This window comes from Mustela nivalis (assembly GCF_964662115.1).
Source record: "Mustela nivalis genome assembly, chromosome: 1".
Taxonomy (NCBI): Eukaryota; Metazoa; Chordata; class Mammalia; order Carnivora; family Mustelidae; genus Mustela; species Mustela nivalis.
The window spans coordinates 195,583,087-195,607,617 of NC_139020.1; the positions used below are offsets into that span (position 1 = coordinate 195,583,087).

General features: G+C 41.4%; 1 protein-coding gene across 9 annotated transcripts in view; it reads right to left on the reverse strand.

Moving 5' to 3' along the window:
- RAD54L2 (RAD54 like 2) overlaps nucleotides 1-24,531 on the reverse strand; it is a 117,398-nt gene that overhangs the window by 68,833 nt on the left and 24,034 nt on the right. For 8 of the 9 annotated variants that reach the window (XM_082702181.1, XM_082702182.1, XM_082702178.1 and 5 more), the window contains one exon: nucleotides 5,802-5,994. In XM_082702181.1, the coding sequence (XP_082558307.1) occupies nucleotides 5,802-5,940 (139 nt within the window). In that variant the 5' untranslated portion in view covers nucleotides 5,941-5,994. Of the gene's footprint in view, nucleotides 1-5,801; nucleotides 5,995-6,723; nucleotides 7,477-24,531 lie in introns of all 9 variants that reach the window. The other variant, XM_082702179.1, reaches the window with a different exon arrangement.

The window sequence follows — 24,531 nt, forward strand, 5'->3', positions numbered from 1 at the left end:
TTGTAGGAGTCCTCTTCATCTAAATATTTCAAAATACCTTATCTAGGGCAAGATATTGGACCTGAAGCTGAGCTAGAAGAAAATACTGGGCCAGAAAAACTACTTTTGCATAAGGAAAGCCAATTCCAGGGGTACCAGGTTTTTTGTTTTATTTTTAAAGATTTTATTTATTTATTCGAGAGAGAGAGAGCACAAGCACAGGGGACATGGGGCAGAGAGAGAGGTATAAGCAGACTCCCCGCTGAGCAGGAACCACCCCCCCCCAATCAGGGGTTCAATCCCAGGACTCCGGGATCATGACTTGATCTAAAAGGCAGATGCTTAACCGACTGAGCCACCCTGGCACCACAGGCACCACAGGCACCAGGTTTTGAACTTCTGCCTCTGATAATGATAGGTCCCAAAGGTGCTAACACCTAACTTCTCCCACCATTCCAAGAGAATAGAGAAAATCTAACACATGCATTAGGAGAGAAGAAAAACAGGGAAATGAAAAAGCAATCCAGGGGCACCTGGGTGGCTCAGATGGTTAAGCGTCTGCCTTCGGCTCAGGTCATGATCCCAGAGTCCGGAGATCAAGCCCCTCATAGGGCTCCCTACTCAGCGGAGAGCCTGCTTTGCCCTCTCCCTCTGCTGCTCCCTCTGCTCGTGATCTCTCGCTTTGTTCTGTCAAATAAATAAAATCTTAAAAAAAAAACCCAAAATGTCTTATAACACGCCAAGAGCCCCCCAGTATGCTAGAAATTGGAAAGCACTGTCTTCTCCCCACCTTTTTAAAAACCAAATCATGGTGCTCCCCAAGAGCCAAAGCCTCCATGCTGTCAGACTACTATCCCACAAGTCAACATTCAAAGGTCAATATCAAGGGGGAGACAATGCCCCATATAATGCAGCAAAGCTAAAAATACCTCTAACTCCCCCATCTACTTCCTATCTACCCCATTCTTCCGCCTTTGTAAAGATTTCATCATCCCGGGCGCCTGGGTGGCTCAGTGGGTTAAGCCGCTGCCTTCGGCTCAGGTCATGATCTCAGGGTCCTGGGATCGAATCCCGTATCGGGCTCTCTGCTCAGCGGGGAGCCTGCTTCCCTCTCTCTCTCTCTGCCTGCCTCTCCGTCTACTTGTGATTTCTGTCAAGTAAATAAATAAAATCTTTAAAAAAAAAAAAAAAAAGATTTTATCATCCCCCCAGACTTTACCTATTCTGTCTTCAACCTGCCCCACATATGCAACAAGTCACCAAGTCCTATAAATTTTACTATAACAAATCTGACCATTTACTCCTCCTATGCAGGTCAACTGATCCCAACAGTTCAAAAATCTCATTAATCCCTCCCATAAAGTTTTACCACAGACCTATTTGGTCTTCACTATCTACAGGCCATCTCTTCTGTATACTGCTAAATAACATTCTTAAAAATCAAAGGTTTAATGAATGCTCCTTGGTAAAAACTTCCATCAATTCCCATGCTGCCTTTAAAACAAATTCTAAACTCCCCCCTAAACTGATTCCAAGCTATCATTCCAGTCTCACTCTGGTCATTCCCCTAATGTGTCCAGTTCTATAGCAAGTAGGTTATCATTCTCTAGCATATGTCATACCTGCCTTTCTACTATGCCTTTACTCATGCTATTACTTCTCATCTCTGTCAATAGTATTAATCATTTTCTTCCTTCACAGCACAAACTAAGAGAGAAAGCAACCCATTACAGGCAAGGGAATGATATGAACCTATGGTCTCACAAACAGCATGGGTTTGAAAAAGGAGTACCACGTTGGAAACCAAAGGCCCAGCTTTGCCACTTTCTTGCAAAGTCATACTGAGTGGGTCACTTGCCTTTCTAAGCCTCAATTTCCTTATCTCTAAAGTGTATCTGCCCTACCTAACACCTAGGATTATCAAGATAAGTAAGATAAACTGTGTCAAAATGCTTGTGAGGGGATGAACTAAAGCAGTACTTAGAGGGCAATTAATAGTTTTAACTGTTTTTATTAGGGGAACAAATATAAGCACATTCTTTTTTTAAAAGATTTACTTATCTGAGACAGAGAGAAAGAGAGGGAGAGCACAAGTGAGAGGAGCAGAGGGAAAGGCAGAGAAAATCTCAATCCCTGCTGAACATAAAGCCTGATGTGGAGTTTGATATTATGACCCTAAGATCATGACGTGAGCCAAAACCAAGAGTTAGTTGTCTGTTAGCGCCACCCAGGCGCCCTGGTAAGCACATTCTTTTTTTTTTTTTTTCTTTTTAATATTTTATTTATTTATTTGACAGACAGAGATCACAAGTAGGTGGAAAGGCAGGCAGGGGGGTGGGAAGCAGGCTCCCCGCCGAGCAGAGAGCCCTACTCGGGACTCTATCCCAGAAACCCAAGCCAAAGGCAGAGGTTTTAACCCACTGAGCCACCCAGGCACCCCCTGGTAAGCACATTCTTAAGACGTTTGGAAGTAATGGGCAACTGGGTGCCTCAGTGGGTTAAGCCTTTGCCTTCGGCTCAGGTCATGATCTCAGGGTCCTGCAATGAAGCCCCACATCGGGCTCTCTGCTCTGCGGGGAGCCTGCTTCCTCCTCTCTCTCTGCCTGCCTCTCTGCCTACTTGTGTTCTCTGTCAAATAAATAAAATAAAATCTTAAAAAAAAAAAGATTTTATTTATTTATTTGACGGTGATCTTTAAAAAAAAAAAAAGATTTTATTTATTTATTTGACAGTGATCACAAGTAGGCAGAGAGGCAGGCAGAGAGAGAGGAGGAAGCAGGCTCCCCGCAGAGCAGAGAGCCCGATGTGGGGCTCGATCCCAGGACCCTGGGATCATGAACCGAGCCGAAGGCATGGGCCTTAACCCACTGAGCCACCCAGGCGCCCCAATAAATAAAATCTTTTAAAAAAAAGAAAAGAAGGGGCGCCTGGGTGGCTCAGTGGGTTAAGCCGCTGCCTTCGGCTCAGGTCATGATCTCAGGGTCCTGGGATCGAGTCCCGCATCGGGCTCTCTGCTCGGCAGGGAGCCTGCTTCCCTCTCTCTCTCTCTCTGCCTGCCTCTCCATCTACTTGTGATTTCTCTCTGTCAAATAAATAAATAAAATCTTTAAAAAAAAAAAAAGAAAAGAAAAGAAAAGAAAAAGAAATTTGGTAGTACTGCTAAACAAACCCAAAAAAAGTAGGAGGAAGAATATTATAAAGCAGAAATTATAAAGAAAACAAACACAAATAGAGGGAATCACCAAAGAAAATTCTTTGAAAAGGTGAATATGATAGTTCAGATGTTTGTGTAAATGATGAGGAAGCACTACAAAAGTGAGTTATTGTCATCTAGTAGAGATGAAACTTCAAGTAACAGTTTCCTTTCTGAAAGGGTTTCTCAACCTCTGCACTACTGATACTTGGGGACAATAACTGTGTGTAGGACAGAGCTGTCCTATGCAATGCAGGATGTTTAGCAGCATCCCGGGTCTCTGCCCACAAGATGCCAGCAGCATTCCTCCCTCACCTTATGGAAGTCATGACAGTGTTTTCAGACACTGTCAATTGTCCCCTGGGAGGCAAAATCATCCTACATTGAGAACCACTGCTCTAAGACAATAAAAGGCCACATCACACCATACCAGCTAAAACTATTCATAGCTATTCCTAATTTTAGAATAGCTGGCTGCTCTACCCATTAAGACTGTGGGATGACCAGCAAGCCAAGGCAGGAAGGGTAAGACTGAAGAAATGGACAGGTCTCAGATGTTCAGCAAAATTGCAGAGTGTGCAAAATAAGAGAACCAGGAAAACTTTAAGCTCTAAAACAGCGGCAGAGTTGCTACAAGTAACAGAAGCATCACTTCCATTTGGGAGTGCCTGGGTGAGTAGAGCTCTAACACTACTGTGAAACATCAAAAGGATCCTTGATCAAAATCCAAGAACATACTCTAGCAGAGCAAGAGAAGAAGAGAGCACCTACAGAGCATTTTTTTCTAACACTCTGAACTTCGTAAGTAATAAAAATAACTCATTTCAAATTTTTAAAAATTATTTCATCTGAGAATGGTATAAATAATCTTTTTTAAAAACTCCGTTACAGGGGCATCTGGGTGGTTAAGTGTCTGCCTTTGGCTCAGGACATGATCCCAGGGTCCTGGGATCAAGCCCCACACTGGCCTCCCTGCTCATTGGGGAGCCTGCTTGTCCCTCTCCCCACCACCCTACTCATGCTTTCTCTTGCTATCTCTCTCTCTCAAATAAATAAACAAAATCTAAACAAACAAACAAACAAAAAAACCACTCCAGTTGCATAGCTACACTATTCTGAGACAAATTACAATTCTCACCACTTTTAAATAAATAATAGTAAAGTTCAGAGAAGCATCTGCTTTTCTTTTAATAATTAAGAACCTAACAAGGAAGGCAGAATTCCAAAAAGCTAAGAGGGAAGACAATGTGTATATATCCACCATACCTACCAGTAGCATCCTAAATCCAATCTAAACCTGATAAGAGTTCTAGAGGGTATCTTAAAAATATAATTCTGAGAACCCAAATGATAAAAAGCAAAAACTGATGCAGTACCTGGGGACTCTAATGCCATCTTAAGAACCATGAGAGCCAAGCAAGGCAGTCTGGTGGTATACCCTTCCAGCACTATCTTCTATTACTTCTACTTATTCTACTTTATAGAAAGGAACTGCAGAACCAACTGGGGAGACTCCAACTGAATAAACAAGCAGTGGACAGCAAACAATATCAAGAAAAAATAAAATAAAATAAAATGGTAATTTCCTTGCCAGAGGTGGGGGAAGTAGAAATGGGGCAGAGACTCCTAGATAGTTTAAATGAGGGAAAACTGATCCCCGAACCATATAACATATAACCATGAATGAGAACTGAAGATAGTACTTCAGCAAAGAAAGAGGATCCATGTTCATCCTTCTTGAATCTGGAGAAAAGCAGTAGCACATCTTCCTAGGCTCCTTCAGATGCAAGCAAAGATAACCTAGTATAATGCTGCGTCCTACCAAGGTGGTTTGTTATAAAGAGAGAAAACTTTATTCCTCAGTCAATAGGAATCTTACAAACAACTAAATCCTATGCGATGAAAGCCTGGAATTAACTGAGAAGCCCTGTGGCTGCCTGGATGACCTGACATTAGACTGAAGATGAAAAGAAAAAGTCAATGCCACTGCAATTAAGCTGTGAGCAAAGGAAGGGGTGAGCCAAACAGGAATCCAGGGGGGTGCCTACCAGCTATAGAGATGCAGTTCTCTCTCATCAGGAATAATTTACAGTCACTGGAAGTGGCTAGGATGCAGAGCAGCACTACAGGAGATGCAATAAGCATTCTGGAGTTGTGAGCCTATCATCTGAAAATCTCTCCCCACATAATTCTCTCATGTCCATACAAGCAGAACTGTAAATATAATTTCAGGAAACTCACAGCTACCCTCATGCCTACCTGTGGTCACCTCATGAATTCATGACCCCAGACCACAAAGTCTCTCCACAAGGACTCTGCCATTGACTCATCCATGAAGTGAGCAAGAATTCTCTACTCTCAAAAAAATCTGCAAATCTGAATCTGCACATCTGTCAAAGACGAGTTAAATGCTAAAGGTCCATCCAGGACTGGAGTGAGGTCTACGCAGAGGGACAACAAGCCATTTCTTGAGAAATAGCATATGAGTTCACTGTTACTGTGTTCCCAGTCTCTACCTTCTCACGACAGATGACCTAAGAAATGCAACTGGAAACACCATGCTCTCCCAGCAAAAAACCCAAGAGAAGAAAAAATAAGGCAACCTATGTCACTCGCTAGAGCCACTCACCATCCAGTAGGTCTTCCGCGTCATCCCTGCCGTGCTCCTCCACTGCCACTTCCTCCTCCTCCTCCTCCTCTTCCGCATCCTCCAGCTCCACGTCCGGGTCCAGGTCTGGATCGCTCCCTGAGGCGGATTCGTCTGACATGGCTCCCAGAGGTCCTCAGTGGGCATTACCAACTCATGATCCACTGCAGGGGTCCTGGAAGGAGGACAAGAGGCATCAGGATCACCAAGCACTTCAATTAGGAACACGAGTCTTTCAAAGAGAAAATGCCAAGGATGAATGCCCTGAGGGGCAAACTAACCATACCCAAATTTCAACCTTCCTCACAAGTGCACTGACCCTGATACACGTTTTGGTGACTCTCTGCCCAGCTCAAGCTTCTCTTCACTGCTTGGACAAGAAAATGTCTTAAAGTGACCAAACAAACACACTCTATGCATCAGAACTCCCACTTGTTCATTCCTTCAATTTTTTTTGTATCTCTATATATGCATACATATACACATTAAGGTTATACAGTCACAGACACTACCACTAGGCTTTGGGAACAGAGCAGGAAACACAACAAATCATGCTGGGGAGTTGGCACAGCCAGGAGGAGACTGGGGGAGTTGTCACTGAGCAGAGGCCAGAGGGCAGAGGGAGCCACACATACATTCGGAGGGGAAGTGTTCCAGGCATAATGAGCAGCATGGACAGAGCCCTGGAATGAGAGTAACTAGGAGAGCCAAGGGAAGAGGGAGTGGGTCCTTTCTGGAGCTGCCTCCGAGCACCATCTGGAAGACAGTATACTTTCCAATCACCTGAAAGCAAGGCTTCCAGCAGGCACCACACTAGCACTCCTCCCCAGTATGTGGGGAGCCTCACATTCCCCATGACTCAGAATGTTCCTGTGTCCTTCTCTGTTCTCAGGCCCTGCCTTACCTCTTAGCCCAATTTCAGCTCCATTTCTTCCAAGAAGTCTCAGTCAACTGCCCCAGTGTTCTGGGGTCATACTTCCTCTTCTGAACTCCAGTAGCAGCCATACTTGACCATGCTGACCTTCAGTGAAGCCTTCATATGAGCTACCTGGCAAAGTGCTTTGCCTTCTGTGGTTTCTCACTTCCAGTCCAGACAGTAAATCCCCAAGGGCAGGGAATTAGGTGGGAATTGTATATATCCTGGTCCTGGAAGCATGTCCTATTCAGATCATTCACTCATTCACGTTCACTCCCTCATTTGTCAACTTGCTCTATTATGTCTAATATACGCCAGGTACTGCGCTTGTCTGTCTGTCTGTCTCTTTCTCTCTTGACTGTTCTACTTTACTATTAGCTATAAAGGTCATTTCTTCTTGATGGGGAAAAAAGACAAAGAGAAAGCTAGACAGACTGCTTTGTGATAAAAGCACTAGCAAAATGTTAACATAAAGATTCACTAACCAATTCTTTCAATTTTTCTATATATTTCAAATTTTTCATAATAAAATGTGGGGAAGGAGCACAAAATAAATAATCTTTTCTAAGACAAACTGCTACACACAACCACATCCACAATCAGGTTATCCTAAAATTCCTCCCATCTCCCAAAATAAAAACCAAAACACAAGTCTCTAATTATTCAATACAAAAACTATTCCAGAACTGAAATCTCTTATTAAGGTCCAGACACAATTTGAAGTAGAACTTTTATGTTCTCCTAAAAAGAAACAGAAACAAAATGAAGTAACTGAATCCTTTAGTTCTGGAAAACTAGAATTTAAGACTGTCTATTTAACAACCATAGGAATTATGAGTGTGTATCCCTATGGGTCATGTACTTAGCCTCTCAAGGCAATGAAAGCAAAAAAACAGCTGTAAAATGATTTAATAATAAAATTTAAATTTTTGCATTAGTAATGCACTTCCAAAACACCTACAAAGGGTGTTAAGGCACAAGGAAGAAAGGTGTTCCACAAATAGAAATTAATATAACTAATGCTGAACTATCATTCACTGAGTGACAAAGCAGATTCCAAATTTCTAAGGGAGTAACAATCCTATGTCTTTAGGTTCATTAGGTCTTAGAAAGGAAGCAATAAATCAATTAGATGTCATCAGCTTTGGAAGTGAAATTTATTCTGAATATGAGTATGATGATAATTCAACAGCAGCTACTCTAAGTGGAAGTCAGTATCTGTAATCAGCATAACCCCTCTGGTTCATCCTAGACTGCTTGAGGTAAGTGTTTTGCTTACATTGTGTTTGGCTGATTATGGAGCAGCTTTTAGAGGACAATTTTTAATTAGCAAGTATCTCTAGGTAATCTGAATGCCTGTCATTTTAGAGAAGAAATTGTGTGGTAGTAGAAGAATGACAATCACTTAAGAGGTAAACAGTAACAAGGAGAAGCCTCCTGTAAACCCTCAGTTAATGAACATCTTCAAAACAGCCCCAAGCTCCTGATAGATAGAAGCAAACATCAATTAAACATCAACAACCACACATATTATTAGAATATGAGACATTGATCGAGGCCCCTACTCAAAAAACACTTTAAAAAGAACTTTAAAATAGTACCCAGGTATCAGATACCCCAAACAGAGAATAAACCGAAAAGTGACAGATTTAAGTCCCACCAATTTAGCTCTACCCTTCATGAGCCACTAAATTCCATTACAGCGATGACACAATGAATTCTTTTCTCTACTCTTCAGAATCACACCACCTAGGTAAAGGGCAGGTTTTGCTGTTACTGATCTCCTTCAAAAAAGCAACAAAAGGAAACTGGCAGGGGAAAAGCTGATCTTAGCAGGCAGCAGTGCAGTCAATTACATTTTGTCTGTATGGGGCTCCACCCACACAAACACTTCCAAGTGGGCACAGCCTTTCAAACACAGGGAAGGTAGCCCTGACTTGAGAAATTAGCTCTCAGAACTGTAAGGCAGACAAGAGGAAAAAAGTTGTTAAGGAAAAAATGCATCTCCCTCATTTGCTCCCCAACCCATGTGAAACTGTCTCAATCTCCAGGGAAGAGGAGCTGTAGGAGAGATTATGGGTGTGCTGTGTAGGAGAGATTATGGGTGTGCTGTGCCTTAATGAGGATGGGTATTCCTACAAAGCAAATTCTGGGAATCAAATTCTATTTTAATGAAACTGGAGAACTAGCTATTTAAAGAAGCTCTAAAAAGAACCACTCTGAAAAGTAAATACTCAATCCCTAAGTAATATGTTAATGTCTACAGTTTAATACACTGGGTTTCCTAATGGAGGCTATAATTATGAAGAAACCCACAGCCAATCCCACTCCAGTCCTTTACAGCAATCTTGAGAGTGAAGGAAAAGTTTCCTCTGTCCTGCTAAGTTCAAAAACATCGACACCTGTCTATAGAGCAGTGCCTGGCCAAGAATCAGTGAAATTAATCATGCAGGCACAGCCCTAAGACACACCCCTGGGGAGCAGAATACACAGAATAGAAAAACACAAAGACACACAGGTACTAGCAAAGCCTTTGTTCACAAAGCAGACAATGCTTGGAGAGTCCACACGGAAATCATAAAACTGTGGCACACACTTCCTCACCACGGCATAGCAGCCCATGCAATTTCAGAGATGTCGTTCTGGTCCTGGGCAGCATCCTGATGCTATGTTTGATATTAAAAAAATAATTCCAAACTGACATGTCCTCATTAATTTTGGTGACCTTGAGTTGTATTAAATTTCCCCAAATTATCTCAAAGCAATTCCACAGTGAGTGCCATGCACACTTCCTTTTCCATTAAGAGTATAAACAAAATGGGGCGCCTGGATGGCTCAGTGGGTTATAAGCCTCTGCCTTCGGCTCAGGTCATGATCTGAGAGTCCTGGGATCAAGTCCCACATTGGGCTCTTTGCTCAGCCGGGAGCCTGCTTTCCCCGCCCTCGCCCCCCCCCCCCATCTCTGTCTCTGCCTGCATCTCTGCCTATTTGTGATCTCTGCCTGTCAAGTAAATAAAATCTTAAGAAAAAAGAAAGAGTATAAACAAAACCATGCACTTATGCTAATTTACAGGGGGAGGAGCTTTAAGAGCACAAAAAACGTTCAGTCTAAAAACTTTAGGCAACACTTCTTCAAAGAACGGCACTAGTCAAGCAATTTATATAATTCAAAGACTAAAGAACAAAACAAGAGTTCAGTCCACTTCTAGCACTCAAAGGGTACTTTGGATTTTTCCAGCCTGCTGAGAGATCCACTATGGATCTCTGAAGTTATTTCAAAACACCTTTCCTTAAGAAAAAAAAAAAAAAAAAACACCTTTCCTAGGCAAGACAAAAACCTGATGCATACACGTAGCCCAAACGCCTTTTGATTATCCTTCAGTTACTTAAAAACACATTTAACATACACAAAGCAGCCATAGAGCTAGAAAATGACACAGCTCAAGATATTTTATTCAGAAATCTAAGGAGACTTTTGGCAATATGGAGCTTAATTAAGACAAAATAAGGAAGAGAAGGTGAACAAACATTCAGGACTCCAAGGAGCAGGGCCACAAGAGACAACTCTCTCTAAAAGGCAATGCAGTGGAGCTCGGTTCAGGGACTCAGCACCAAGCACAACAGAGGCACTGGAGCCATGTTTACAGAATCCATCAAGAAACCTAAATTCTGGGGCACCTGAGTGGCTCAGTGGGTTAAAGCCTCTGCCTTAGGCTCGGGTCATGATCCCAGGGTCCTGGGATTGAGCCCCATATCGGGCTCTCTGCTCAGTGGGAAGCCTGCTTCCTCCTCTCTCTCTGCCTGCCTCTCTGCCTTCTTGTGATTTCTGTCTGTCAAATAAATAAATAAATATTAAAAAAAAAAAAAAAAGAATCAGAATTTTTTTTGAATTACTTTAAAAAAAAAAAGAAAAAGAAAGAAAGAAAGAAACCTAAATTCTAGCCACAGCTCTATGGGAAACAGGCTGCATGACCTTGGTCAAATCACTTCTCCCTCAGCTTCCTTACCCCTCTTAGCTGAGGGCAAGAGAGAGACAGACCAGAATACCAGAATTCATCTTGAAGATCCCTTCCAGATCCTATGACAGCAGTTCCCAAAGAGTGGTCCAGCAACCCCTGAGATCCTCAAGAAGGGTCAAAGGAGCCACAAAGTCAAAATCATGCATGGGTTAAAGAGCCATTCAAAGTGCAAGATAGACTAATGGATTTTAATATAACAGAATACAAAAAGTTCCTTGATATAGTTTCAAATTCCATATTACAATTAACCTTGAAGAAACTACCACTTGTCAGAGTTTCGGTTACAGTATCAAAGAATACCCACATAATTATCTGAAAAGGCTGCTAAAACACTCCTCCCTTTTCCAATTACATTCTTCATCTACTTTAACAGCACAGTAAGTCAACAAAACAATAAGTCACAACATGCAGAAGCAGATTTGAGACTCTGTCTCTATTCAATCAGACATTTTCAAATTTTCAAATGTGTAAAACAATTCTACTCTTCTAATTTTTTCATTTTGGTGACTATAATCATTTTCACTAAAAATTATGTTAATACATTATGAGTCTATTATACTTTAAAGAAATTGGTACTTTTACTTTACTAATACAGTGACTATTGATCATTATAAGCCATATAAACAAAAGCTTTTGGGGATCTTCAATAATTTTTAAAGTATAAAAGGATTTAAGACAAAAAGCTGGAGACCTATTGTCTTAGAGTACCTATTTTTAGGTATCATAAAGAAAAACTAGTATTTAGAAAGAATGTAACAAATAGGACCACATTACATAAACATAAAATATTTAATTTAATGCTGTATTCAAATAAAAAGTACAAGCTTAATCTACTAATGATATACACAGGTTATTTTACAAATGTAATTAACCATCAAGGCCAAACTTTCTCAGTGACTGAAATTAATATCACATTTGCAAAGTAAAAATTTTTACTTTTATTACTGAATCTCTGCTATTCACATGCCCTGTAAAATGGCCAAGGGTTGAGGTTCCCTGTGTTTGCCCCCAAAGCTCCCCGACTTGGGTCTATCACCCAAGAGGTCACTGAGCAGCATATCCCTGCAGGGTCAGTCCCAGGCATTTTGATAAGTAGGAATAAACTCCAGAGGGCCACTGCTGAGGGAAGTAAATTAAAGACTCACTTCATTCTCCATGGAGTCAGCTGGAAAAAAGGGGGGAGGGAGGGTGACAGACAACTGCGTGAGGAATACAGGAGCTAAAGCAGGGGTGTGCTTTGGCTGTGAGAAGGCTAGGTGACAAAGCCACTACTGCCCAGAGGAACCTGGGCTCTGAAAAATTCTCTTCCTCTCTCTCAATTGACACACATGTGTGCGTGAGCCACATGAACATTTTAAACCATCAGTATAATGTGAGGGTGATTAAAAAAAAGAAGAAGAAGAAAGTAAGGTCCCAGGATCTCTGAATACTGAGGATTAAGCAAGAGCAAAAGCAATTTTGGCTAAATGTGTTACCATTTAAACTTGTGAGCCCTGTATCTCTTTCTACCCAGCTCTCAATTCTTCAAGTAGAGGTAAGAGAGAGGTAAGGGTCTACAAGGCAGGAACATGTCTGGCCTACTGAGGCCCAAGCCAGCCCTAAGTCCAGATCAGCCTAAGAACACATTGGGTTTATCTACTAGATGGTTAAGAAGAGGCTCAGAGAGAAGCCAAACCGTGGCTGGTGTCCCGTCCCTCCAATTTCCACTACAACTACCCCACACCCCTCTCATCAGTCTCTTCCCAAAGCCCAAGCCCTCTGATGCCGCTCCCTTCTCCTAGGAGTTCTATCACTGAGCCATGGAGCTCATGCTGGATGCCTACAAATCCAGACAAACAGAAGCTGAGCAGAGAGGGGATGGTTTGTTCTTCACAGCCCTGCAAACATTCACACAACCTTAAGTGAAGACTTCTCTGTATCTAGTCAACCTATCCACTAGACACAAATCCTGAAAAGTTCTGTGCCAGTAGCATTTTGACAAATCAAAGCTTTTTTTTTTTTTAAAGATTTTATTTATTTTTGAGAAAGATGGAGAGTGAAAGGGAGCAGCAGACTCCCCACTGAGCAGGAGCCTGATGGGAGGCTCAATCCCAGGGCTCTGAGATCATGACCTGAGCCAAAGGCAGCTGCTTAACCAACCAAGAAACCCTGGCATCCTAGCTTTTAATCCACTGAGCCACCCAGGTGCCCCTCCTAGCTTTTAAAAATAAGACTATAACAGAAACTCTACATAAATCCTTCTACAATACAAATAATAACCACAATTTTCTGAGTTGATATTGATCATTTTAGATGCTCAACTGCCATTCATTTTAAAACAGCTGTAACTATACAGTATACAGATTGCATGCTATCGTTTTTCCTAGACTGGCATCAACTACAAATAAAAGTCTTAATGGATGACTACTATTTTGTGACATATACTCATATTTTCAAAACAGTCTACAGGAAAAATTTAATATACTAACATCATTGTATTTACATGGTTATTCAAGTTTTTCTCTTCGGCTTTGCCAAGTGACTTGGGCACGCTGTATGGTCAGCTCCTTAAAAACACAGGTTAAAAAAAAAATAGGTAAACTCTTCTTACTATCTTTTTTTTTTAAAGTAGGCTTCACACTCAACACAGACCTCAAACTCACAACCTTGAGATCAAGAGTTGCATGCTCTACCAACTAAGCCAGCCAACTAGTCCAGGTGCCTGGACACAGGTAAACTCTTCTGGCTCTAAAATAAATGGTAATGCTAGTCAGGTACACACACCCCTATGGTAACTGTGATACAAAACAAAAATGTATTTAGTCTTTTCCCCTGGTTCCTGGCAGAGCTCCCCAAATCCTTGGAATTTTCTGAGTGAAGGAATATCTTTTGTTGTTTACACTGAGCCCCCTTTTGATCACACTTAAATTTGTGGCAATGAAGCCACTTAGGGTGGGGTCCCCAGATAGCCTCAGGACATCCTGGGTGGCTCAGTCTGTTAAATCTCTTGATTCCCGCTCAGGTCATGAGCTCAGGGTCCTGAGACCAAGCCCAGTGTCAAGGCTCCCCATGCAGAGGGGAGCCTGCTTCCCCTCTCTCCCTCTGCCCCTCACCCTACTCTGTGCATGTATGTGCTTGCTCTCTCTCTCTCTAAATAAATCTTTAAAAAATAATGTCTTTAGGAAATACACAATGAAGTATTTAGTGGTAAAAACATATAAAAAACCTCCTAAAAGACATTTTAACAAGAGAATAAAAACATCTATTCCTAGTTCTCCGAAGATTTAAACACTTAACAAGTACGAAATATTTCCAAGTACAGATTCGAAAGATTACCTAGCTGCATATTCTCTATAATTAATTAGTAACAAATTAGTATGAAACTTCCTTTAAGACACAAAAATGTAGGGTTAAAAGGGCTAATTAAGCCTCCCAGCATCTCTATGTGAAAACAGGATGTCCTCTAAGTAGGTGATAGGCCTCTCTCCCTCTTCCCCTGAGCCCAGCAGGAACTGGAACCATCTCTGAGGCAAGTCTCACCTGGGTTCCCTCCCTCTGGAAGGCTCTAGCTCTAGTCAATGTCATAAAAAAAAATAGCACCCCACAGGCAGGTAGAAATTGGACTCACCATCTCACCCTCCCTTTTTGTGTAGACGTGGCCCAGTTCTGAAGTCTTCTAAGGAGACTTACATAATCTATCTAGATTACATGCTTCACTGTTACTTATGGCCAAGGTTATTCAACCAGTGTCCAGAGCTTAATCTCCTACACACACACACACACACACACACACACGCACGTGCATGTGCACACATAAGCATGTGCACATGCACTTCATCGTTACAGAAAGAAGTAGCTTAAGATTCACACCACTGAACCACTCAGTTAAGTACACTTGCGCTACATCTCTCTCTGGTTGGACATGAATATTGATGAAAACAATGACATCTGAAAATCAGCAAAAGTAAGTGGGAAAAAGAGTGTGACTTAACCTAAAGCAATATACTGAAGCAGAAAAAAAGTTGCTTCTTTCAAACTCATACTTGTATATCTTCTTCGGGGAAAAGGATATGAAGTCTGGACAAAACTCAGGCTATAGATTTTGCTAATAAGAAGAAAACCTACAGGAAAACCTCATCTCTGTAAACAGAAAATAATGGATGTTGACCCTTAGGAAGAAGAGCTATCTCTCAAAGACTGAAACATGGCTTGTGTGGATGCACACACCAAACCAGTTATCTCTCATCACTGTTCAGATAAAGATGCTTATTCCGTGGACTCTTCAGATAAAGATGCTTATTCCGTGGAGGCAAGGCCATAAATCCATCACACCATACAGGCGGTACAGAGACCAAAATAATACACACAAGAATCTTAGGGCCACAATACTCTCTTGGTAGAAGGGACAAAGGGCACAGACTGAGATGAACAAAAAGTCTGAGGAAATAATTTAAAGAAAAAAAGTAGCTGATAGCTATTCTGTACAAAGAATGGTCAAAGGAAAAGACAGAAAGGTTAGAAATTAATTAGTTCAAATTATTATGGTCCAATATTATGATATAATAAAGACACTATGCCAGGCACTGTGGGAGTGATACAAATACATGCCTCAAAGAATGATACAGAGCAAGAAGCCACAAGACTACCTGACTCCAAAAGAGAAAGAGTCAATAATAATGTCATTTTGGGACACCAAAGAAGTCTATAGCATTTGAATAAATAACAAATACCAAGTCAAATCTAATCATAATTTAAAATGAATACAAAACAATAAAAAAATGAAAAATGACGGGACACCTGGGTGGCTCAGTTGGTTGGGCAGCTGCCTTCGACTCAGGTCATGATCCCGGCGTCCTCGGATCGGATCGAGTCCCACATCGGGCTCCTTGCTCCACAGGGAGCCTGCTTCTCCCTCTGACTCCGCCTTCCACTCTGTCTGCCTGTGCTCGCTCTCGCTCGCTCTCTCTCTGACAAATAAATAAATAAAATCTTAAAAAAAAAATGAAAAATGACATTTTTGTGGGTGCCTGGGTGGCTCAGTGGGTTAAGCCTCTGCCTTCGGCCCAGGTCATGATCTCAGGGTCCTGGGATCGAGTCCCGCATCGGGCTCTCTGCTCGGCAGGGAGCCTGCTTCCCTCTCTCTCTCTGCCTGCCTCTCCATCTACTTGTGATTTCTCTCTGTCAAATAAATAAATAAAATCTTAAAAAAAAAAAAAAAGAAATGTGCTATTAAAAAAAAAAAGACATTTTTGTCCCACCAAGAAATTTACAATGCATTATAGTGTTGTGGTTATCTTGATCAAGAACTATGAAATACATACCATTCAAATTTCAAGATTAGCAAAAACCAAGATTTAGTGTGCTATTTTATAGCATCCCTACTGATTACACTTTTGCCCCAAAACCTATAAAATAATCTGCAAAAGAAATTATTAACTGAGAGTGAGTACTTGAATACTGGGTATACAAAAGTCATGAAGGTAGGCAGGACCAGAAGATGATGCCAGGTTAACAGTTCTAGAGCTTTCCAGTAGAAACCAACAAGGCAGCACCACAATGACCAAGGTCCATCTAACAATTTGGACAAGGGCTCCCTGCTTGGCACCCTGGCAGACAGGAGATCCTGCAAATTCTCCCACTGCAAAACATCTAGAAATATGAATAAAATTATATATAACACTTATCTTATTTTAAATGCACAGCTGTTTTCACAAAACAATAACAACAACAACAAAAACAATAGAATAGACCAAAGGATAAGAATGAAAGGCAAACTGGAAATATAAATATTCTTGCAAGCTGACACTATGTCAATCCTAGAAGAAGAGGGTGCCAATCCTATGGGTGGGTGGAGATCAGATTAAGAAACAATGGCGTGAAAAAAAAAAAAAGAAAGAAAGAAACAATGCCTTGTGGTTCAAAGAAGCTAAAAAGTAAAGTCTACAACCTCTACATAAAGACTGGAACTTAGGGCACCTGGGTGGCTCAGTGGGCTAAAGCCTCTGCCTTTGGCTCAGGTCATGATCTCAGGGTCCTGGGATTAAGCCCTATATCGGGCTCTCTGCTCAGCAGGGAGCCTGCTTCCCCCTCTCTCTCTGCCTGCCTCTCTGCTTGTGATCTCTGTCTGTAAATAAATAAATAAAATCTTTAAAAAAAAAAAAAAAAGAGGGGGCGCCTGGGTGGCTCAGTGGGTTAGGCCTCTGCCTTGGGCTCAGGTCATGATCCTGGGGACCTGGGATGGAGCCCCGCATTGGGCTCTCTGCTCAGCAGGAAGCCTGCTTCCTCCTCTCTCTCTCTCTCTCTCTGCCTGCCTCTCTGCCTACTTGTGATCTCTCTCTCTGTCAAATAAATAAATAAAATCTTTAAAAAAAAAAAAAGACAGGAAATTAAAGAGTTATACTCTCAGTAAAGAATGGTGTGGAACGGGGCGCCTGGGTGGCTCAGTGGGTTAAGCCGCTGCCTTCGGCTCAGGTCATGATCTCAGGGTCCTGGGATCGGGTCCCGCATCGGGCTCTCTGCTCCACAGGGAGCCTGCTTCCTCCTCTCTCTCTCTGCCTGCCTCTCTGCCTACTTGTGATCTCTCTCTGTCAAATAAAAAAATAAAATCTTTAAAAAAAAAAAAAAAAAAAAAAAAAAGAATGGTGTGGAAAAAAATCTAACCACCAATACACAAGACAACATAAAAGGTTATGTCAACCTGGTTTGGAGGAGGGGAAAAGTATCCAATCTACATGGTCCAAGAAATTAATCAAAACTAAAGTGGTCCAGGGGTGCCTGGGTGGCTCAGTCAGTTACGCATCCAACTCTTGATCTCATCTCAGGTCTTGACATCAGGGGCAGGAGTTCAAGCCCCTCACTGGGCTCCACACTGTGCACAGAGCCTACTCTAAAAAAGTGGGGGATGGGAGAGGCACCTGGGTGGCACAGTCAGTTAAGCATCCAACTCTTGGTTTCAGCTCAGGTGGTGATCTCAGGATTGTAAGATCAAGCCCTGCTCTGCTGAGTGCAGACACTGCTTGGGATTCTCTCTCCTCCTTCAACCCCTCCCCCTCTCAAATAAATAAATAAATGAATCTTAAAAAAAAATAAAATTAAATAAAATAAAGTGGTCCCAGGCAAGTGATATACACCAGTCACCTAGAAGTAAATGTAAAACATCTCTAGGACATACCTCTACCTGGGCCACATAAGACTCACAGGTAAAGCCTTATTGAAGATGAACTCACAATCCTAAAGGACAAACACATGAGAAACTAACCAAACAAAAGCAAGAGTCAACAGGGTAAGACTAAAACTAGTTTACTAATAAAAACTTCTGATAATAAAACTACCAGATTGAAGGAGATAAACTATATACTATCTGGAAAGAGGCAGAAAAAACTTTCATAAAATTTAAAACCAATTCATGATGACAAAAGCAAACAAACTCTTCACAAACCAGATGAAACTTCTTTCATTGGATAAAAGGAATCTACCAAAAGCCACAACACATTTAGTATCGCTAGGAGCATACACTACAAACTCAGGTACAAGATATGGATGCATGCTATCAGTATTTTTATCAATATCAAGTTGTCAGAAAAAATTTTTTTTAAAGATTTATTTATTTACTTTAGAGAGAGAATGAATGAGCTCAAGCAGGGGAAGGGGCAGAGGGAGAGAATATCCAAGCAGACTCACACTGAGTGCAGAGCCTGACACAGGGCTCAATCCCTTCACCCACGAGATCAGGACACTCAACCAACTGAGCCACCTTAAAGCCCCCATGTTGTTAGAGTTTCTAACAAACAGACAAGACACATGCATACACAAAGCATAAAGATAAGTTCAAAGAAAGAAAATTGTCAACAATAGAGGATCCTATTTATTCTACATTAAAACATCTATAGTTAAACTACTATTAGAAATGCAGGAGAGCTTAGTAAGGCAGTTAGATGAAAGAACAATATAGGAAAATCTACCTTCTTTTTTAAGATTTTACTTTTATTTATTTGAGAGAGGGGGCATGCGTGAGCAGGGGAAGGGGAAAAGGGAGAGGGACAAGCAGACTCCATACTAAGGAGGGAGCCCAACAAAGGGCTCTATTCCAGGGCTACAGGATCATGACCTGAGACAAAGGTATGCACTTAAGTGACTGAGCCACCCAGGCACCCGAAATCTATCCTATTTCTATATGCATTCAACACCCACTTAGACAGGAAGTATAATTTTAAAAATACTACTTGTAATAGCAATAATAACCATGTTATCTGGCAATAAATCTAGGGAAACATATCTAAAACTTTTGCGGTAAAAAGTGTAACAATCTCACTTAAAGAAATCTAAATAATCAGAAAGATGTGATATGTTCCAAGATGAAGACTCATATGTCAATTTTCCCTATGAACTCAATGCATTTCTAATCAAAATCCCAAGGCACAAAATGCATAAACTATAAAGGGAAAGATCAATACATTTTACTACATCAAAAATGAAAACGTCTGCACAAGAAAATATCATAAACAAAGCAAAGATAATCCATAGTCTGAGGGATATGTGCAGGCACAGAACTAGTGGAAGGATCAGTATCCACAATACATGAGGAACTCTTAAAAACCAGCAAGAAGATAAAGAATAGGACTAAGTAACTCTTAGAAGAGAAAACTCAAATAATCAAAAGACATTTCACACATATTAAAGTTTTTGCCACAGTCTGACAGTACAAAGTGCTGGAGAGGCTACTAAGTAAGGGCCTACAGACAACTGGTGGAAGTATAAATTGATACTTTAAATAACTGGAAATATCTAGCAAGATTAAAAATACCCAGCCCAATGATTCATAATTTTGCTCCTAGGAAAATTCTAGAACAGGTATACAAATAAATCTTGAAACTATGCTGTATCATTTTAAGGATGGGTGGGGGAAAAAAAGCAATCTAAACACTCATTAATAAGAAAATGCACAAATCAGGGCACCTGGGTGGCTCAGTCAGTTAGGCATCTGCCTTCAGCCCAGGTCATGATCCCCGGGTCCTGGCATTGAGCCCCGCATCAGGCTTCCTGTTCAGTGGGGTGCCTGCTTCTACCTCTCCTGCTCCCCCTGCTTGTGCTCATCCTCTCTCTGTCAAATAATAAAGTCTTTCAAAAAAAAGAAAAAGAAAAAAACAAAATGCAAAAATATATTATAGCGCTCTCATCCAATTGAATATTATACAACTTGAAATAAATGAACTAGAACATAACATAAATCCCTATGGATAAACTTCAATGACATAATATTAAGTGAAAAAGTTATAGAAAGATAAATACAAGATAATAACCACTTTAATATAAAGTGTTAAAATATACAAAACAACACTCAATGCTGTAAGGAAACATATTCAGTAAAAGAAAGAAAACATGCATGGGAATAACATGTAATTCACAAGAGTGTTACTGCTAGGGTAAGAAAGTAAATGGGACTGGGGCGCCTGGGTGGCTCAGTGGGTTAAGCCGCTGCCTTCGGCTCGGGTCATGATCTCAGAGTCCTGGGATCGAGTCCCACATCGGGCTCTCTGGCAGGGAGCCTGCTTCCCTCTCTCTCTGCCTGCCTCTCTGTCTACTGTGATCTCTCTCTGTCAAATAAATAAATAAAATCTTTAAAAAAAAAAAAAAAGAAAGAAAAGAAAGTAAATGGGACTAAGAAGTTAAATATCTTCACTCTGGTTTGTTTTTTTAAGTATGAATATCTGAAGCAGGATTATGATATATTGAGATATGTTAAAGCTGGAGGGTCATAAGCATTTTTGTTATACTATTCTGAATACTCTCCTGTATGTTTGAAATAAATAAACAAAATAAACAATAACTAACAACCACCCAAAATAATAAATAAAAGTTCTGACAAGCAGCAACCACTAAAAGTCATTTTTCTGGCATTAAAAATTAGTTTAAAAAAAAAAAACCATTTCCAGGGACGCCTGGCTGGCTCAGTCAGTTGAGCATCTGACTCTTGGTTTTGGCTCAAGTCATGATCTCAGAGCCATGGGATCAAGCTCCATGCTCAGCATAGAGTCTGCTTCTAACTCTCCCTCTGTTCCTCCCCCTCCCCTGTTCTTTCTCTCTAAAATAAACAATAAAAATAAAATCTTTAAAAAAAAAAAAATCAGTTCCAGCTCTTATAAAGGGAGGTTCATCACATCATTCCAGCTGGTGACCCAACCCTAAATCACCTTTATCAATTACTAAGGACACACGCTTGTGGCAATGATCTGCTGAGCTTCCACAGGCATGCTATGCTGCGGAAACTGTATCACTTATTAAAATTCTCACATTGGGGCGCCTGGGTGGCTCAGTGGGTTAAGCCGCTGCCTTCGGCTCAGGTCATGATCTCAGGGTCCTGGGATGGAGTCCCGCATCAGGCTCTCTGCTCAGCGGGGAGCCTGCTTTCCTCTCTCTCTGCCTGCCTCTCCATCTACTTGTGATTTCTCTCTGTCAAATCAATACATAAAAAATCTTTAAAAAATAAAATAAAATAAAATTCTCACATTAAATCTAACTGGATTAATATATAATGATTTTTTTAAGTAATAAAATCAATATTTGATGGACATAAACACACTGAAGGAAGAACATACTTGCCAATTAAACAGAACAGCAGGCCCGGGGCATCTGGGTGGCTCAGTGGGTTAAAACAGCACAGCAGGGGACACCTGGGTGGCTCAGTGGGTCATGACTCAGGCCATGATCCCAGGGTCCTAGGATCAAGCCCCGCATCAGGCTCTCTGCTCCGCAGGGAGCCTGCTTCCTCCCCTCCCTCTCTGCCTGTCTCTCTGCCTACTTGTGATCTGTCAAATAAATAAATAAAAACTTAAAAAAAAAAAACAGCACAGCAGGCCCTGCTCTGCCTGTGCTAGATGGTGTCAGGTTTGGCGAGGGGGGGTGGACACACACTACTCTTGGGGAAGGACAGTCACCTGCCAAGATACTACCTCAAAACCTCCTCTCCTTAAAAAGAAGACAACTGGTGCGCAGGGGGTACTGGTGTTAAGCAACTCTACAAACAAAAGGCCTTAATCTCAATTAGTAAAGAATCAGAAGGACGGAGGAATTCAGTACTTATACATGTTCCTGAAGCTCAATCCTGGCAATTTACGTTGTCTTCCCAGAGCATCTGAGACTGACAATTAGACCAAGTAGCATACAAGGAGTGAAAAGGCCGCCCTGTTCTCACCTCTAGACACTGCCTCAGGGGTTCCATACCTTATACTATCATCAACAAAATGGGAAGAAATAAAGCTTCTCTCATTTGGATTTGTACAAAGGCATCAAACACATGATCCTCAAATGAAAAATGGTTTCTTAACAGCATCCTATTATAAATATATAAATAACAGGCACTACAGGCTTCTGCAAAGCTGTAACTGCCCCATTTGAACTCTCTTTCCCCTATTATAGTATCACATCTGGACTAATTTCTCCAATAGGCTGTCTCTGGTTTAGACAAGAAGCCAATATCCATGCTGTATTAAGCATAGATATTAATTACCCACTTTAGAGGGTTAAAGGAAAGAAAGACACTGTGTTTATTTGTAAGAGTTTATTTATTTGCGAGGGAGAGAGACAGAGCCCACGCATGTGTGCACACAAGGGGGTGGTGGGGAGAATTTCTGCTGAGCAGGGGGCCAGATGCAGGACTCCATCCCAGGACACAGGGATCATAACCCTAAACTGAACAGATGCTTAACCAACTGAGCCACCCAAGTGCCCCTTTATTTATTTTTATTTTAAGTAGGCTCCATGCCTAATGTGAGGCCTGAACTCAAGACCCTGAGATCTAAAAACAAAATGCTCATGCTCTACCCACTGAGCCAGCCAGGGAACCAGGAAAGGAAAACTCCAAGAGCACCTCTTATACCGCATAGAGGCCATTTCTAACTCCTTGCTCTGTTTACATTTGGTTAGGCATCCTAGATAATAAATCTCTTATCTTCAGTAACATCTATGGAGGACTCCAAGTCTACTGTAATCTGCTAACTGTGGCCCACAGTAAGCATTTGTTTTCCTGCACAAAGCAGAGACAAATTTCCTTCAATGCTTTGGAAAAGATACCCCTGGCCTGTAGATTTTCTGAGTCCTTACCAAGGCCTGGCAGCAGCTTCAGACACTTCAAAAGACCTATCTATACAATACATTAACACCAGGATAAAGACTCTAGAGCCAGCTGACTCGAAATCCTGAAAAACACATCAACAGATGAATCAATTATTTAATTTTGCTTTTCAAAAGATGTCTCCTCTAGGCTGCCTCTAAACTTGACAGGAAGTACAGTGATCCTCCCCTTATCTGCACATGGTCTTCCTTCTGACATATCATCAGGTCAGTAGTAGCCCAACAATGCCTACATCATTCACCACACTGCATCTCATCACATGGGCATTTTATCATCTCACATCATCACACAATACAGTAAAACATTTTGAGAGAAAGAGACCACATTCACATAATTTTTATTACAGTATACTGTTATAATTGTTCTATCATTTTTATTGTTAATCTCTAACTGTGCCTAATTTATAAATTTAAACTTCATCGTACATATGTATGTGTAAGAAAAACACATACATATAGGGTTTGGTACTATCTGCAGCTTCAGACATCCACTGGGGCTCTTGGAACATACACCCCACAGGTAAAGAGGGGCTACTGTAATCACTTTTTAAGGAAGATTTGAAAATAAGCACAGCATATTTAGGGAACTGAGAGGAACAGGAGAGAAAGGAAAGGGATTATGATCTGTAGAGGACAAGCCGATACTCTACCACCTAGTAACTAAACCTTCCACACCTGAGCCTTTTCCAGTGCCAGGGAAAGTCAATACTTTCATTATCTGCAGACTTAATCAGTTAAAACTCACCAAATGTACTACCACATGCTTATACACAGAAAAGAGTTAAAAAGGAATAACCCCTTCTCAGCAAAATGATAAAGTGAATACGACGCTACTACTACATTCTAACTGCTGACCCTTGTGGTTTTTGATAAACACACGAGCCAGGGCGGGGTGGTGCGGTGAAGACCGTGACTTTATAAGCCAAGAGGTTTTGGGGTTTTTTTTTGTTGTTGTTTTTTCACAAAAATGCACATGCACATTCTTTGGGGGTGCCTGGGTGGTTTAGTAGGTTAAACATCTGACCCCTGATTTTGGTTCAGGTCATGATCTTGGGGTCACGAGGTCAAGACCCCCCCCACAGGCTCTGCACTTGTCCCTCCCTCACCCTCTGCTCCTCCCACATATGCATGTGCATGCACGCACACATGTACCCTCTCTCTCAAATAAATAAAATATTTTTAAAAATAAGAATAGAATAAAATAGGGGCGCCTGGGTGGCTCAGTGGGTTAAGGCCTATGCCTTCGGCTCGGTTCATGATCCCAGGGTCCTGGGATCGAGCCCCACATCGGGCTCTCCGCTCTGCGGGGAGCCTGCTTCCTCCTCTCTCTCTGCCTGCCTCTCTGCCTACTTGTGGTCTCTGTCTGTCAAATAAATAAAATCTTAAAAAAAAAAAAAAAAAGAATAGAATGAAATAAAATGCACATTTTCTGGACCCTGACATAAAGAAGCTCTGAAATCTTGGATGAGGCTGTTCTATAAACCTTCAGAGAATGAACAGAAGTCATGACTGAGAACCAGTACTTGGAAAGCTCAAACACTCGAAGAAACCAAAGCCATTACTTAAGGATACAGCCTCCTGGGGTACTAGTAACAAAGAACACTGTGTAGCAGTAGAGGTCCACTAAGCTCAGTTCAAAACATGGCCTGCAAAGAAAATGTGCTGGAAG